This window comes from Malaclemys terrapin, chromosome 1, assembly GCF_027887155.1.
Source record: "Malaclemys terrapin pileata isolate rMalTer1 chromosome 1, rMalTer1.hap1, whole genome shotgun sequence".
NCBI classification, from domain to species: Eukaryota; Metazoa; Chordata; order Testudines; family Emydidae; genus Malaclemys; species Malaclemys terrapin.
Window position 1 is genome coordinate 234165804 of NC_071505.1, and position 14404 is coordinate 234180207.

A 14404-nucleotide genomic window follows, 5' to 3' on the forward strand; every position below is an offset into this window, starting at 1 on the left:
CAGGGCAATCAGACCTGGTGATATCAAGGGTAGTGACTCTGGGAAACGTGCAGGTCATAGTGGATGGCTTTGCTGCAATGGGATTCCCAAACTGTGGTGGGGCGATAGACGGAACCCATATCCCTATCTTGGCACCAGAGCACCAAGCCACCGAGTACAGAAACTGCAAGGGGTACTTTTCAATGCTGCTGCAAGCCCTGGTGGATCACAAGGGACGTTTCACCAACATCAGCGTGGGATGGCTGGGAAAGGTACACGATGCTCGTGTCTTCAGGCACTCTGGTCTGTTTCGAAAGCTGGAGGAAGGGACATTCTTCCCGGACCAGAAAATAACCGTTGGGGATGTTGAAATGCTTATTGTGATCCTTGGGGACCCAGCCTACCCCTTAATGCCATGGCTCATGAAGCCGTACACAGGCAGCCTGGACAGTAGTCAGGACCTGTTCAACTACAGGCTGAGCAAGTGCCGAATGGTGGTGGACTGTGCATTTGGACGTTTAAAAGCGCGCTGGCGCAGCTTACTGACTCGGATAGACCTCAGCGAAACCAATATCCCCATTGTTATTGTTGCTTGCTGTGCGCTCCACAATATCTGTGAGAGTAAGGGGGAGACATTTATGGCGGGGTGGGAGGTTGAGGCAAATCGCCTGGCCACAGCCAGACACCAGGGCGGTTAGAAGAGTACAGCAGGGCACGGTGTGCATCAGAGAAGCTTTGAAAACCAGTTTTGTGACTGACCAGGCTACTGTGTGAAACTTCTGTTTTGTTTTTCTCCTTGATGAACCCTCCGCCCTCCCTGCCCCCCCCCCACCCCGGTTCACTCTACTTCCCTGTAAACCAACCACCCCACCCTCCCCCCTTCGAGCACCGCTTGCAGAGGCAATAAAGTCATTGTTACTTCTCATTCATGCATTCTTTATTAATTCATCAAACAACTAGGGGGATAATTGCCAAGGTAGCCCGGTATGGGTGGGGGAGGAGGGAAGGAAAAGGACACACTGCAGTTTAAACCTTTAACACTTATTGAAGGCCAGCCTTCCGATGCTCAGGCAATCATCTGGGGTGGAGTGACTGGGTGGCCGGAGGCCCCCCCACCGTGTTCTTGGGCATCTGGGTGAGGAGGCAATGGGACTTGGGGAGGAGGGCTGTTGGTTACACAGGGGCTGTAGCGGTGGTCTCTGCTCCTGCTGCCTTTCCTGCAGCTCAACCATACGCTGGAGCATATCAGTTTGATGCTCCAGCAGCCGGAGCATCGACTCTTGCCTTCTGTCTGCAAGCTGACGCCACCTATCATCTTCAGCCCGCCACTTGCTCTGTTCAGCCCACAATTCATCCCGCCACCTCTCCTCTCGTTCAAATTGTGCTTTTTTGCACTCTGACATTGACTGCCTCCACGCATTCTGCTGTGCTCTTTCAGCATGGGAGGACATCTGGAGCCCCGTGAACATATCATCCCGAGTCCGCCGTTTTCTCCTTCTAATCTTCGCTAGCCTCTGCGAAGAGAAACATTTGCAGCTGGTGGAGGAGAAGGGAGAGGTGGTTAAAAAAACACATTTTAGAGAACAATGGGTACACTCTTTCACGTTAAATTTTGCTGTTCACATTACACAGCACATGTGCTTCCGTTACAAGGTCACATTTTTCCTCTTATATTGAGGGCCTGCCGGTTTGGTGTGAGAGATCACTCACGCAGTGCCAGGCAACAGAATTCGGCTCGCAGGCAGCCATGGTAAGCCACAGTCTTTTGGCTTTTTTCACCTTCATAACATGTGGGAATGGTTTCAAACAGCAGCGCCCTCATTTCCCATACCAAGGACCCATTGGGTTGACCATTTAAAATGGGTTTGCAATGTAAAAGGAGGGACTGGGGTTTCCGGGTTAACATGCAGCACAAACCCAACTACCCCCCCCCCCCCACACACACACACACCCAATTCTCTGGGATGATCACTCCCCCCGCCCCCCCACCGCGTGGCTAACAGCGGGGAACATTTCTCTTCAGCCGAGCAGGAACGGGCTGAATGTCCCCTGAATGTCCCCTTAATAAAATCACCCCATTTCAACCAGGTGACTGTGAATGATATCACTCTCTTGAGGATAACAAAGAGAGATAAGGAATGGATGTTGTCTGCATGCCAGCAAACACCGGGACCATACGCTGCCACGCTTTGTTATGCAATGATTCCAGACTATTTGCTACTGGCCTGGCATGGTAAAGTGTCCTACCATGGTGGATGGGATAAGGCAGCCCTCCCCAGAAACCTTTTGCAAAGGCTTTGGGAGTACATGAAGGAGAGCTTTCTGGAGATGTCCCTGGAGGATTTCCGCTCCGTCCCCTACACATTAACAGACTTTTCCAGTAGCTGTACTGGCCACGATTGCCAGGGCAAATTAATCATTAATCATTAAACATGCTTGCTTTTAAACCGTGTGTAATATTTACAAAAGTACACTCACCAGAGGTCCCTTGTGTGCCCTCAGGGTCTGGGAGCATGCCTTGGGTGAGTTCGGAGGTTACTGGTTCCAGGTCCAGGTTGATAAACATATCCTGGCTGTTGGGGAAACTGGTTTCTCCACTTTCTTGCTGTGAGCTATCTTCGTTGTCTTCATCATCATCGTCTTCATCATCATCATCTTCCACGTACCCCAAACCCGCTTCCCTGGTGCATGTTTCTCCATTGATGGAGTCAAAGCACACAGTTGGGGTAGTGGTGGCTGCACCCCCTAGCATGGCATGCAGCTCCATGTAGAAGCGGCATGTTTGCGGCTCTGCCCCAGACCTTCCGTTTGCCTCTCTGGTTTTGTGGTAGGCTTGCCTTAGCTCCTTAATTTTCACGCGGCACTGCTGTGCGTCCCAGTTATGGCCTCTGTCCTTCATGGCCTTTGAGACCTTTTTTAATATTTTGCCATTTCGTTTACTGCTGTGGAGTTCAGCTAGCACTGATTCGTCTCCCCATATGGCGAGCAGATCCCGTACCTCCCGTTCTGTCCATGCTGGAGCTCTTTTGCGATCCTGGGACTCCATCATGGTTACCTGTGCTGATGAGCTCTGCGTGGTCACCTGTGCTCTCCATGCTGGGCAAACAGGAAATGAAATTCAAAAGTTCGCGGGACTTTTCCTGTCTACCTGGTCAGTGCATCTGAGTTGAGAGTTTTGCCCAGAGCAGTCACAATGAAGCACTGTGGGATAGCTCCCGGAGGCCAATAATGTCGAATTCCGTCCACATTACCCCAAATCCGACCCGCAAAGGCCAATTTTAGTGCTAATCCCCTCATTGGAGGTGGAGTAAAGAAATCAGTTTTAAAGGGCCCTTTAAGTTGAAAGAAAGGGCTTCGTCGTGTGGACATGTCCAGGCTTAATTCGATTTAACGCTGCTAAAGTCGACCTAAACCCGTAGTGTAGACCAGGCCTTAGTCAAAGTCCCACTTACTGTGCCATTCTGTGGTTGCTGACTTTCCTTCAGATTCCTCTTTGTGCCAGAACTATACTCCAGGATCTGAGCTGCATGTAAAAATAAAATTGAGTTTCTAGCCTGTATAGTTACAAAGAAAACTTTAAAAACATTAATGGAGTGTAAAACAATGTAGTGATATCTGCCTGAGTGATATCTGCCTGTAAGACTGTCTGAAACAGTAATTCTAACGCAGGAGTAAATGGCCTCATTCATATCCATGAGTGATAATGCTGAAACTTAATGTCATTAAATGTCAGAACTTTTTAACTGCTAATAACTTTAACAGAAATATTCATCTATTTTTTATTTTATTTTGGGTAACACTTTAAGGTGCTATACAAACACACATGTTGTTATGGTCCTTGTCCCCAAAAGCATAATCTCTAACAACCTTCTATGCATCCAAAAGTTCTGCCATAATCGCTAGTTTCTTCACACCAACATTCATTATGCAGCTATAAGTTATCAGTACAAAGTTTCTAAAGGATATTGAACATAAAAACATAAGGTGTAGTGTACATTTTAATCATAATTTCAAACTAAACATGTAATGTATTGATTATATTATTCATATTCACGTTTAACTCAGTTTAAAACCTCCTTTCCTTTATGTGAAGCTGCCAGAGAATTTCTAGTCTGCTGCAAAATCCTTTCCATAGAATTTAGGTCAAGTTTGCCATGAAGTACACTGGAGGGGATTCTTGACTATAACATGCAACATTGTTTATTTGAAAGGTGTAAAGTCCTCCCTAAATATTCTTATTTTCTCATTGCTTTTATTTTTCAGAAAATTCTTCCAGGAGGGAACACATCTTTTGATGTAGTTTTCCTTGCAAGAGTAGTTGGGAATGTAGAGAACACTTTATTTATTAACACTTCCAATCATGGGGTATTTACTTACCAGGTAAGAGAAGAAATGGTAGAATAATCTTTTTAATATTCTTAAAATAGATAACCATATAGGTCTGTGAATATCTTTTGTGAATATGTTTAGTGGCAGGTATAAAAAGTGTTGTTTAGCCATCTAGAGAGGTGCCAAGAAATGGAGAAAAGTACCATAGAATTTGTTGCCTGACTGAGAGCATTAATACTTATAAACACCATTATGCTGACAAATTGCTATATGTAAATACCCCTATCAAAACCTAATACTGAGCATCCTGTCTGAAAAGTTCCCTGAAGACAAAGATATGCAGTAGCTTACCCATTATTACCACAAATTTGTATCTGTTCCTGATTGGAGCAACATTTTTGATAGAATACTTTCCTTTGGTGTTGTGCAGAAAGCTTATCAATTAAGGGCAAGAGTCTGACCCCCTAACTCATATTGTGGATGCTGTTCAGTGAGAATAAGGGTATCTGAATCAGATATTAAATAACTTCACATATAAGGGTAGTTATTCTTTGTATATCTTGTATGTACTAGGGAGCGCCAAAGGTTCCTCCATATATAATGTGGATGTCTTAGTGTTAAGTTAGGAGGATGGAATTCTTCAAAAGGCTGGCAATGTGATAGAGATGTCAACTTCTAGGTCACTTGTAAGTTGATTCAAATAATTAGTAAATTAAGTACTTGCCAGTAGTATATCTACCAATGCTGTTAGGCATATGAGAAATGAGCGGGAAGGAGAAATGGTGATGGGCAAATAGATTCTGTGACCGGGTTACTAAGCCAGTTTTTGAAAATCTGTACTGAATTCCCTAACAATATATATTTTTTAAAGTAACTGCAGAATTATATGCCAGTAATTTTGCTGTTGTTTACTAGATGCCCAATGGGCCAACTTAATATAATAATTCATATGCTAGATTTTAAAGTTTGGTTTTAGTCTGAAGTCACTCAGTAAAATATGACAGAGAGGAGAAGAATAAAGCAGGCAAGATGGACGTAGGTTAAATTGCTCAGTGTATTTTCTTATAGTACGAGGGCAAGGGAGGATTCAGTGAAATTGAAAGACAGAAATTTTAAAACTGATTAAAGGACATTTTTTTATTCAGCACACAGTTAACCTGTGGAACTCATTGCCACTAAATATAATTCAAGTGAAGAGGTTATCATAATTAAAAGAAAAAATTAGCTGTGTGGATAATGAGAACATTTGTAGCTAAAATGGATAGGGTAGTAAAATATAGAGAAATACCCATGTTTCTGTGTGTTAGCCTGCTGCTCAGATACTATGACCGTGAGTGTGATATTAGAACCTATATAGAACAGAGAGGAAGTTTAATTGTTTAGGAAGAAATTAGTTATTCTGTAACTGTCCTTTATGAGATCACCTTTGTGAAACATCTGGTACTGGCCACTCAGAAAAAATATCGGACCAGAGAGATCAACAATCTGACTTGGCTTTTGTCACTCTCAATGTTCCGTGTTTGTGTGTCAGTAGTTATAGAAATCATACTTTTGGTTGTACACTGAGCCAACTTGATCTGAAATAAACATGGATTTCCATGATGCCTTTTTAAACTTAATTTTCAGAGTTAGAGCACACTTTAAATTGATGGCATTTATTTGAAAAATTGCTGAGTCTGTCTGTTCCCTAAAATTGACACCTTTTTTAGATACAATACTAGTTGCAGAAACTAAGACTTATTTTTTCTCTGGTTTGAAACAGGTGTTTGGTGTTGGAGTCCCGAACCCTTATCGGTTGCGCCCTTTTATTGGGGCAAGAGTTCCTGTAAATAGCAGTTTTTCTCCAATAATAAATATACATAATCCCCACAGTGAACCTTTGCAGGTGAGCATCAGGTGCCAGTTTCCTGTGTGTGTTTATTTTTTACAGTGTTCACTGAAATTTGTTCACTATTTGCTTTGAAATTGCATAAAAATTACAAAGTGTTTTGTTTAAGAATGCTTCTCTCTCTTTTCTCCTCCCCACCCCCCTTTTCAAAACTCCTTTTCTGGTATTTTGAGCACTACGTGCTCTGTATAAAATGCACTAAAGGAGAAAACACTCAGAATTGATTTGATGACTTGATTGTCTACTTTAATATTTTGAGAAGCTGTGTTCAAAGAATTGTACAGAATTACAAATAAACAGGTATGTAAATTTAGGGCCGAATCTTGCAAATTATAAACACTTGCATAACTATACACGCAAGTCCCACTAGAATCATTGGGATTGCTCACAGGCAGAAAATTGAATAGAAGTTTGCATGATTTGGGTTTCTTATGTGAAACTACTCTCTAAAGAGGAAATTTAAAAAATAGAAAAAGCATGAAATTAGCCAATTTAAAAGCACTTTTCATAATACTCGTGTAAAAAATTAAACTTGACAAGCCACTTTAGAAGTTAGTATATGTGCTTAATCTTTGCCTTCACTGGTAATTAAGGAAAAACATTGATGCAAGCAAAATGCAGTATATTTTCAAAGCAGAGAATAAAGGAAAGTGACTCATTGTTTGAACACAGACAAGTCACTTAACTTCTCTATGCATGTGTTCTCAACTGTAAAATGGAGTATAATCATTTTTAACCACTTTTGTAAAGTGTTGAGATTTATGGATGAAAAATATATCAATTCTAAAACATTAATAAAAAGGGAAAGGGAAAAAGTTTCCTTAAAAATGACTGTTTATTTGTCAAAGACTGTCAGAAGTATTGAAAGTCTGTTGTACACAGTAACTAAAACTAAATTTATTTTCCTCTACTGAAGTTAAAAAAAAAAAAAAAAAAAAAATAGATGTAACTTGTCCTAAACTACCTCATTGTGTGAATGGCTTCTTTTTTAAATTTACAGAAATATCTTCTGAGGGCAAAAGTGTTCTAACATTCAGACATAGTTAATGTTGGAAGTGGTAGCTGTGCCTGCCTGGAAAAGAAAACCAATCTTCCACTGATGTGATTTCTGTAAATGTGACACCTTATGTTCTACAAATTTTGGCATACATAGATGTAGAAGGTGCCTGTTTCCTGAAGCTTAACACAGATTTTGCTGATTTCAGATAATTACAAATTTATCAAAATCGGAATAGATCCAACAGACTGGGCTCTTGTGCCTTTGCTGGTCCATTACACTGTTGATTAGATTATAATTTCACATAACTAATGAAAGCTCTTTTTAATATTTGTTTTTTGTCATAGGTGGTAGAAATGTATTCAAGTGGAGGTGATCTCCACCTAGAGCTTCCGACAGGTCAACAAGGGGGTACAAAAAAACTGTGGGTGAGTGGTAATACGTTTTCTAACAGGTTCTATATTCATTTTGGTCTGGTGATTTGTTCTTGTTCAGCAATCATTTAAAAAGTAGATAAGCATACAAATTACTATTATTAAATTGAAGTCAATGGGAGTTGGATCAGATACTTATTTAATTACAGATGTCTACTCATGTATTTTTCTGAAATGGGAAAAATAGAAAAATATACAGTGATTCATGTTGGGGTCATGATGCCACTTGAGCATTGTCATGTATAGGATGTCAAATTATATATATGACTGTTGCAGAGTGAAAGATTCCCAAACAAGAACTTCCACATGTACATCCTTAGTTTATGTATCCGTGGGTGAAGGGGTGTACTGTCACCATTCTAGTTCTGGGCTTGATTAATTTCAGAAATACCTTTTATAGAGGTGTACTCTACCTTAATTTCTTCTCTACCTCCATTTTGAGATGAGTGGTGCCCTTTTGAAGTGGGACTGACAAAGGCTTTTATCCTTCACTAGGAAGTTCTATAAAGAAACCAAAATACATTTCAGCAGCTTAAAGCTACATCTTTAAGATACAAAATGCCACATGTTAGAAATGTATGATTGCAGTGCACAGAGTTTATGGTTATTAAACAGTGTATAAATCACCTTAGAAATCTCTTTGCTATGGCTGACAACCTTTATTAAAGGAGAAAAATTTCTTCATTGTCTAAGAGAAAAAAAACCTGCATGTTGTGTTGAATAAAAGCAATACACCTATATTTGGTTATGATGGAAATGTACGTTTATTGTATGTTGCTTTTGTATTACTCTGTATTCAAGTGATTATTTGTGCTATTAACATTCTCCTCTTAAATATGAACTCCATCCAATGTGAATACAACAAAATTCCACAGTTATGCCTTTATCTTTTTCTGATAAGGGTTGAAAAATTCTTCTGTCCCCTTCTCAGAGTCCCGAGAAAAACTCCTGTTGCAAGGCAACCTAAGCCTTCTCTCCAACAGAAGAGGGCTAAGAGTGACCTCTTCCTAAGGCACCACTTTCAATCCTCCAGTAGCATTGCTAGAGATCAGCATGTGGCACTGTAGAGGGGTTTGGCCCTCTCTGGAGCGGTGGGGAACCACACTGCCTCGCTACTTCCTTTCAGTTGTGATGGGGAATTAGCCTGACCCTGGGAGTCTCTCGCCGCGGCAGCAGTTGAGGCAAAACACAACAGTTATTCACGCCCTATCAGCGGGCAGTAGTGAGTCACGGGCTCAAGTCCTCAGACAGGAGCTGAGCAACTGTTATATAATGAGCAGGCCCAGGCCCTGGGTCAGGGTGGGGCAGCAAAGAGTCAATGGCTCAGGCCCTCAGACAGAGGCTGAGCAAAGGCAAGTAAACAGCAAGTCTCTTGGCTCCGAAGGGCGTGGGAGAGGGGGAGACTGCCACCCAACTTGTGGGTGGCAGGGGGGACGCAGGCCCACCTACTCCACTGTGTCCCAGCCCGGGGCCCTAGCAGCGGCAGAAGGCCTGCTGCTGAGTCAGTGGGGATCCTGGCCGCAACACACTGACATAGGTTCTGGGAGTGCTGCAGCCAGACTAGGGTCGGCTGCTCCCGGGCTACTTCCTAACTCTCCCTCTCTATAGGTACCTGGGTCTGGACGGTGTCCTCCAAGGGGTCAAGCACCATGGGCTCCTCAGGGTAACTGGTGAGGGGTAGGCTTGGCAGCTCCTCTGGGTAACTTGCGAGGGGCAGGCTTGACAGTTCCTCCGGGCTCTGGTCGGTGTCAGGCATCGGCAAGTCAGACCAGTCTTCAGGTCAGCTGCTGATTGCCAGGGTCTACCAACCAGGCATCTGGTCTCTCCGGCAGCTGTTCCTCTAGTAAGCTCTGGGGCTGGGCTTCCATACTTCCTGTCCTACGCCTTGACCTCTGGGGCGCAGGCACAGGATTCACTGGCTCTGCCCACTTTGGTGTCCGGAGAGGCTCGTCCCTCTCCAGGGCAGCGGGGAACCACACCGCCTCACTACAGGCATGCTTTTCCTCAGGCCAAACATGCTGACACAGAAATCTGAATGTATCTTTGTATTGTGCTGTCGGTAGATTTCTAGCTATCCCTTCTTTTCTTTTTTATAAATATGCAATTATAATCCACTCAATATACTGCTAATTCTTTTTAGAGCATTGTCTACACATAAAAATGACACCAAATATTCTGAATTTTTTTAATATAATGTGTTTGATGTTGCACCTTATTGGAGCTACTGCATTCTTATTTGTGTCTGTGATTATTTCAAAAGGAAATTCCCCCCTATGAAACAAAGGGAGTGATGAGAGCCAGCTTTTCTTCAAGAGAAGCAGATAATCATACAGCCTTCATTAGAATAAAAACAAATGCCTCAGACAACACAAAATTTATCATTCTTCCTGTTGAAGTAGAGGTTACAACAGGTTTGTAGGAAAATGCAATATTCAAAATATTCAGTTTATATTGCTATACTAGAATAAGAAAATATTATTAATGGTTTTCCTTTCCTTTTTTGTAAAGCTCCAGGAATCTATTCATCAACAGAAATGCTAGATTTTGGTACACTACGAACACAAGGTAAATTGTACTTAGGGTTTCTCGTTCTAGGTTTTAAAAATTAAATCCCACCCCAAAAAAATAAGATTGTAGAAAATATACATAGAAAATTCCTAGCTCTTCATTAACAAAAATTATTTGTGGAGGGGAATGGTGAACCCCAAAGATCCTTCTGTCTGCTGAGCTTAATTTGTGCTTGTCTTCAAAGGCGGTTTTTTTTTTTTAAATGTAATTAAAGGAAAATGACTTTTAAAATGCCATTTAAAACGGATTTTTTCCTCCTAATAATAATCCAAAATGTAGTAGGGTGTAGTAAAAAAATAAATACTTAACATCAGATAAAATATAAAACTAAAACCAAAAAAATAACTTGGGTATAACTTGGGTCTGATTTTCAAAGATGGATGGATGTGATTGCAGATGCCAAGCTGTCATAACTATAAAGGGAAGGGTAACAGCCCTCCTGTGTACAATACTATAAAATCCCTCCTGGCCAGAGACTCCAAAATCCTTTTCCCTGTAAAGGGTTAAGAAGCTCAGGTAACCTGGCGGACACCTGACCCAAAGGACCAATAAGGGGACATGATACTTTCAAATCTTGGTGGGGGGAAGGGTTTTGTTTTGGGGTTGTTCACTCTTGGGACTAAGAGGGACCAGACGTCAATCCAGGCTCTCCAAATCTTTCTGAATAAGTCTCTCATATTTCAAACTTGTAAGTAAACAGCCAGGCAAGGCGTGTTAGTTTTTATATTTGTTTTCTCAACTTGTAAATGTACTTTTTGCTAGGGTGTTTACCTCTGTTTGCTGTAACTTTGAACTTAAAGCTAGAGTGGGGTCCTCTGGGCTCTTTAAGTTTGATTGCCCTGTAAAGTTATTTCCCATCCTGATTTTACAGAGATGATTTTTACCTTTTTCTTTAATTAAAAGCCTTCTTTTTAAGAACCTGATTGATTTTTCCTTGTTTTAAGATCCAAGGGGTTTGGATCTGTATTCACCAGGGAATTGGTGAAGAATCTCTCAAGGCGACCCAGGGACGGGAATTAGCACTTCGGGAGTGGTGGCAGCGGAACCAGATCTAAGCTGGTAGTTAAGCTTAGAAGTTTCATGCAGGCCCCCACATTTGTACCCTAAAGTTCAGAGTGGGGAAGCAGCCTTGACGCAAGCTCATGTGCAAAAGTATTATCAGTGCATGCAAATAAGCAGTTAAATATGTGGCTATATGCAAATAATTTGTATGCATTATTATACTGATGGTATGGAGAAATTAGACGGGCACAGTTGCACACACCTAACTCTGAGAACTAGGTCCATACAGTTTATTTCCTTAACTTTTGAGTGAGGTTTTTGTTTTTTAGGTGACTCGAGTTTTGCAACGTTGTACACAAATGTTAGAATATATTCTAACTTAGAGGTTTTCAATCTTTTTTCATTTGTGCACCCCACATTTTTTTTCAAAAGAACGTGCAGACCCCTTCGGAAATCTTACACATAGTCTGTGCATCCCCAGGGGTCCACAGACCACAGGTTAAAAACTATTTTTCTAATTTAATTGAATTTGCTGTTCTGATTTAATCTTCATTTGTTGAAATATTGGTCAATTACATGATTATGAAATCTTGGCACAAATGTTTATATAGTTAAGGATTAAATGTGAACAAAAAATCTGTTAATGTTCAGTATGTGCATCAGAGAAAGCAATACATAGGTGTCAGTTTTATGAGATGGTAATAACTTGCAACTTTGGTAAAAGAAAAAAATCCATCTTTGGTGGGTATGAAAAGACAGAACTAGTGGGTGGTTTGGTTTTTTTTTGAGGGGGTGACATTGCTTCTGAAATGTTATGTTATTGAGTGATTCTTTCATTTTATATGGAATGATGTCCATGTAATCATTTTATTGGGTGAACATTGGTGTAGTAGAGCCGCAGTTGCTCATTGTAACATTATTAACCTGCTGAATTCTTTTTGATTTAGAAATCAGAATGATTGAAGTACATAAAATGTACTTAATACATAGAAACATAGTTTTAAAAACGTAACATACTCTTATGAATAACAAGTTTCTGACTGGCTGAACTGTTTTTAAAGTTTCATATAGAATAATGTTCAATTTGTGCAGAAATCTGGTTGGAACAGATTGCTTTTTGTATGATGGATTATACAGTAGTATGACCTGATAATTAATTTCTTTGTTTTTAACAGACATGCCAAAAATTTTAAATCTACATTTATTAAATTCAGGAACAAAGGATGTACCAATTACAGTAAGTTTTATTTCCTTTTAATTTCACATGTTTTGTTTAGTTTTATGAAAGGAAGAGGACTGTGTCCAAACTTTCTTTCATTGATATTAACATGATATAGTCCACTAAGTGGTGGTCAAGGTTGAATTCTAGGAAACGTACTTTGTTTCTTTTCCCTGAATTGATATCCCAAGCTTCTAAACAGTCCAGTGGCTCATTACCAAGATATAGCTTGAAGTCTTTCTGACATTGACTCTAGAAATTGCAACATGTTTCGCTTAATTTCTTATGTTTTTACTTTCATTCTCAGTTCAAACTGCCTGCCTACCTTAGTCTTATTAAAGCAGTACATCCTGAGGTTGCATATATAATTCTTTGGCTTCTTGAAGCTTCTCCTCTCACCAGTTAGCAAGCTGCAGTAGGTCTAGCAGGACAGATAATGAAGGGGTTAACTCTGCCATATGCTTGTCCTCTCACCAGCCCCAGTGGAAGCCTCTGGGCCCTGTGTGCCCCTCTACACTCACACTCCATGTGGCAAAGTAGGTATCAACAGAAGCCTACAGAAAGCCCCTTGAAGCGTCTATGCTTTTTAGTTTGCCAACAGCAGCTTCAGCATGAGGGGCAAGTCCCCAGGGCTTTCCATCTTCCTCTCCTCACAGTGTTGTACTATCCAGAGTTTTGGAATTTATCTGCTTTTGCTGTTTTGCCATTGGTTGTTGGCCCTGTCTTCATCTTGCCCCACCATCACTACCCTTCTGTTGCCTGGTTTCTCTTCCTGCCTTCTGTGCTTCTCAGTTTCCTTCCCTCTCTCCCTCTGCTGTTTCTTCCACCTCTCCCCAGTCTTTTAACCCTATAGTCACACCTCTTCCCACCACTTTCCATCCCCATTTGAATCCCATGGAGGGCCCTTATGAACAACTAATACAAGGTCTAATACCAAAGCTAAAAACATAAATCCATCAAGATCCTTAATCTCTCTAATTCTCGGCTCTGTATGAGCTGAGGGGTGAAAACATTTATTTGCAATCACATTTTGTTCTCATTACTTCTATCATCACCCTTACCCCCTCTCTGCCTTCTTTTTCTTTTTCCCTTTTGCATTTTCCCTGTTTGTTTTGTGGGGGCAGGAACTGTTACTTTTGTGGTCTGTAAAGTATCTAGCGCACTTCATGAATGCAATATATGTTGTTTTGCTAGTGATACCGGTTGCTTGAATCCAAATATGGTGCTGAGTTACTACCTGCTTCATGCATCTCCAGAAAAGGTCCATCTGTTTGTGAGGTTGTGGTATCTACATAAGTGTAGCTTTATATCTTGTTCTTGATCATTAGGAAACTATTTGATTATCACCTGTTCCAGATGAGATTGTTTGTCACTTTCTTACACATTAACTAGTGCTTTTTTGCTCTATGATTACTTTATTATAGTGTCCACTTTTACAAGCTGTTACCATTGCAAGAATAAATGTTTTGGCACTTTGATAAATATGAGATGTTTTTCAAGGTTTTGGACAGGGAGTTGTACATTTTGATTTGCACCTAATTCCTTGGACATAACCTGAGATGTGTTTTTATTCAAAAGAATCAACTACTGTATTGGTGTGATATTTATGGACTATAGTCTTTTAGCATTTCAGACAGGGCTTGAATTTCTATTACCTTGCCAGTCAAACTGATTCCAGAGCAGCTAGTATGGGTATGGGTTCTTTCCTTAAACTCCTGTGAATGGGGCTCCTTCTAGAACAGTTAAGACATATACTGTTGGCCTTCTAGAGCTTGTGTTCCAAAGCAGGTCACAAGCAAGGAACAAGTCTGTCACAAATTTTATTTTAATGTCGAGAAAAGACAGTGTCTATATTTAGCGTACATCTAAGCTGACTGCTATTGAAAAGAAGTATCTGCAGGTTATCCATGTACACGCTAATAGTATTGTAGCCAAAGTTACTATATTCTTTCTTTTGTGCGTACTTAGCCAGGCCAATTGAACACATT

The 14404-nt window shown here is 40.8% G+C and overlaps 1 protein-coding gene across 3 annotated transcripts in view; it reads left to right on the forward strand.

Moving 5' to 3' along the window:
* The window catches only part of TMEM131 (transmembrane protein 131), a 178019-nt gene that overhangs the window by 106496 nt on the left and 57119 nt on the right, over positions 1-14404 (forward strand). For all 3 annotated transcript variants that reach the window (XM_054009260.1, XM_054009269.1, XM_054009278.1), the window contains exons 6-11: positions 4243-4359; positions 6071-6193; positions 7541-7621; positions 9888-10038; positions 10136-10192; positions 12373-12434. In XM_054009260.1, coding sequence (XP_053865235.1) covers positions 4243-4359; positions 6071-6193; positions 7541-7621; positions 9888-10038; positions 10136-10192; positions 12373-12434 — 591 coding nt within the window. The remainder of the gene's footprint in view (positions 1-4242; positions 4360-6070; positions 6194-7540; positions 7622-9887; positions 10039-10135; positions 10193-12372; positions 12435-14404) is intronic.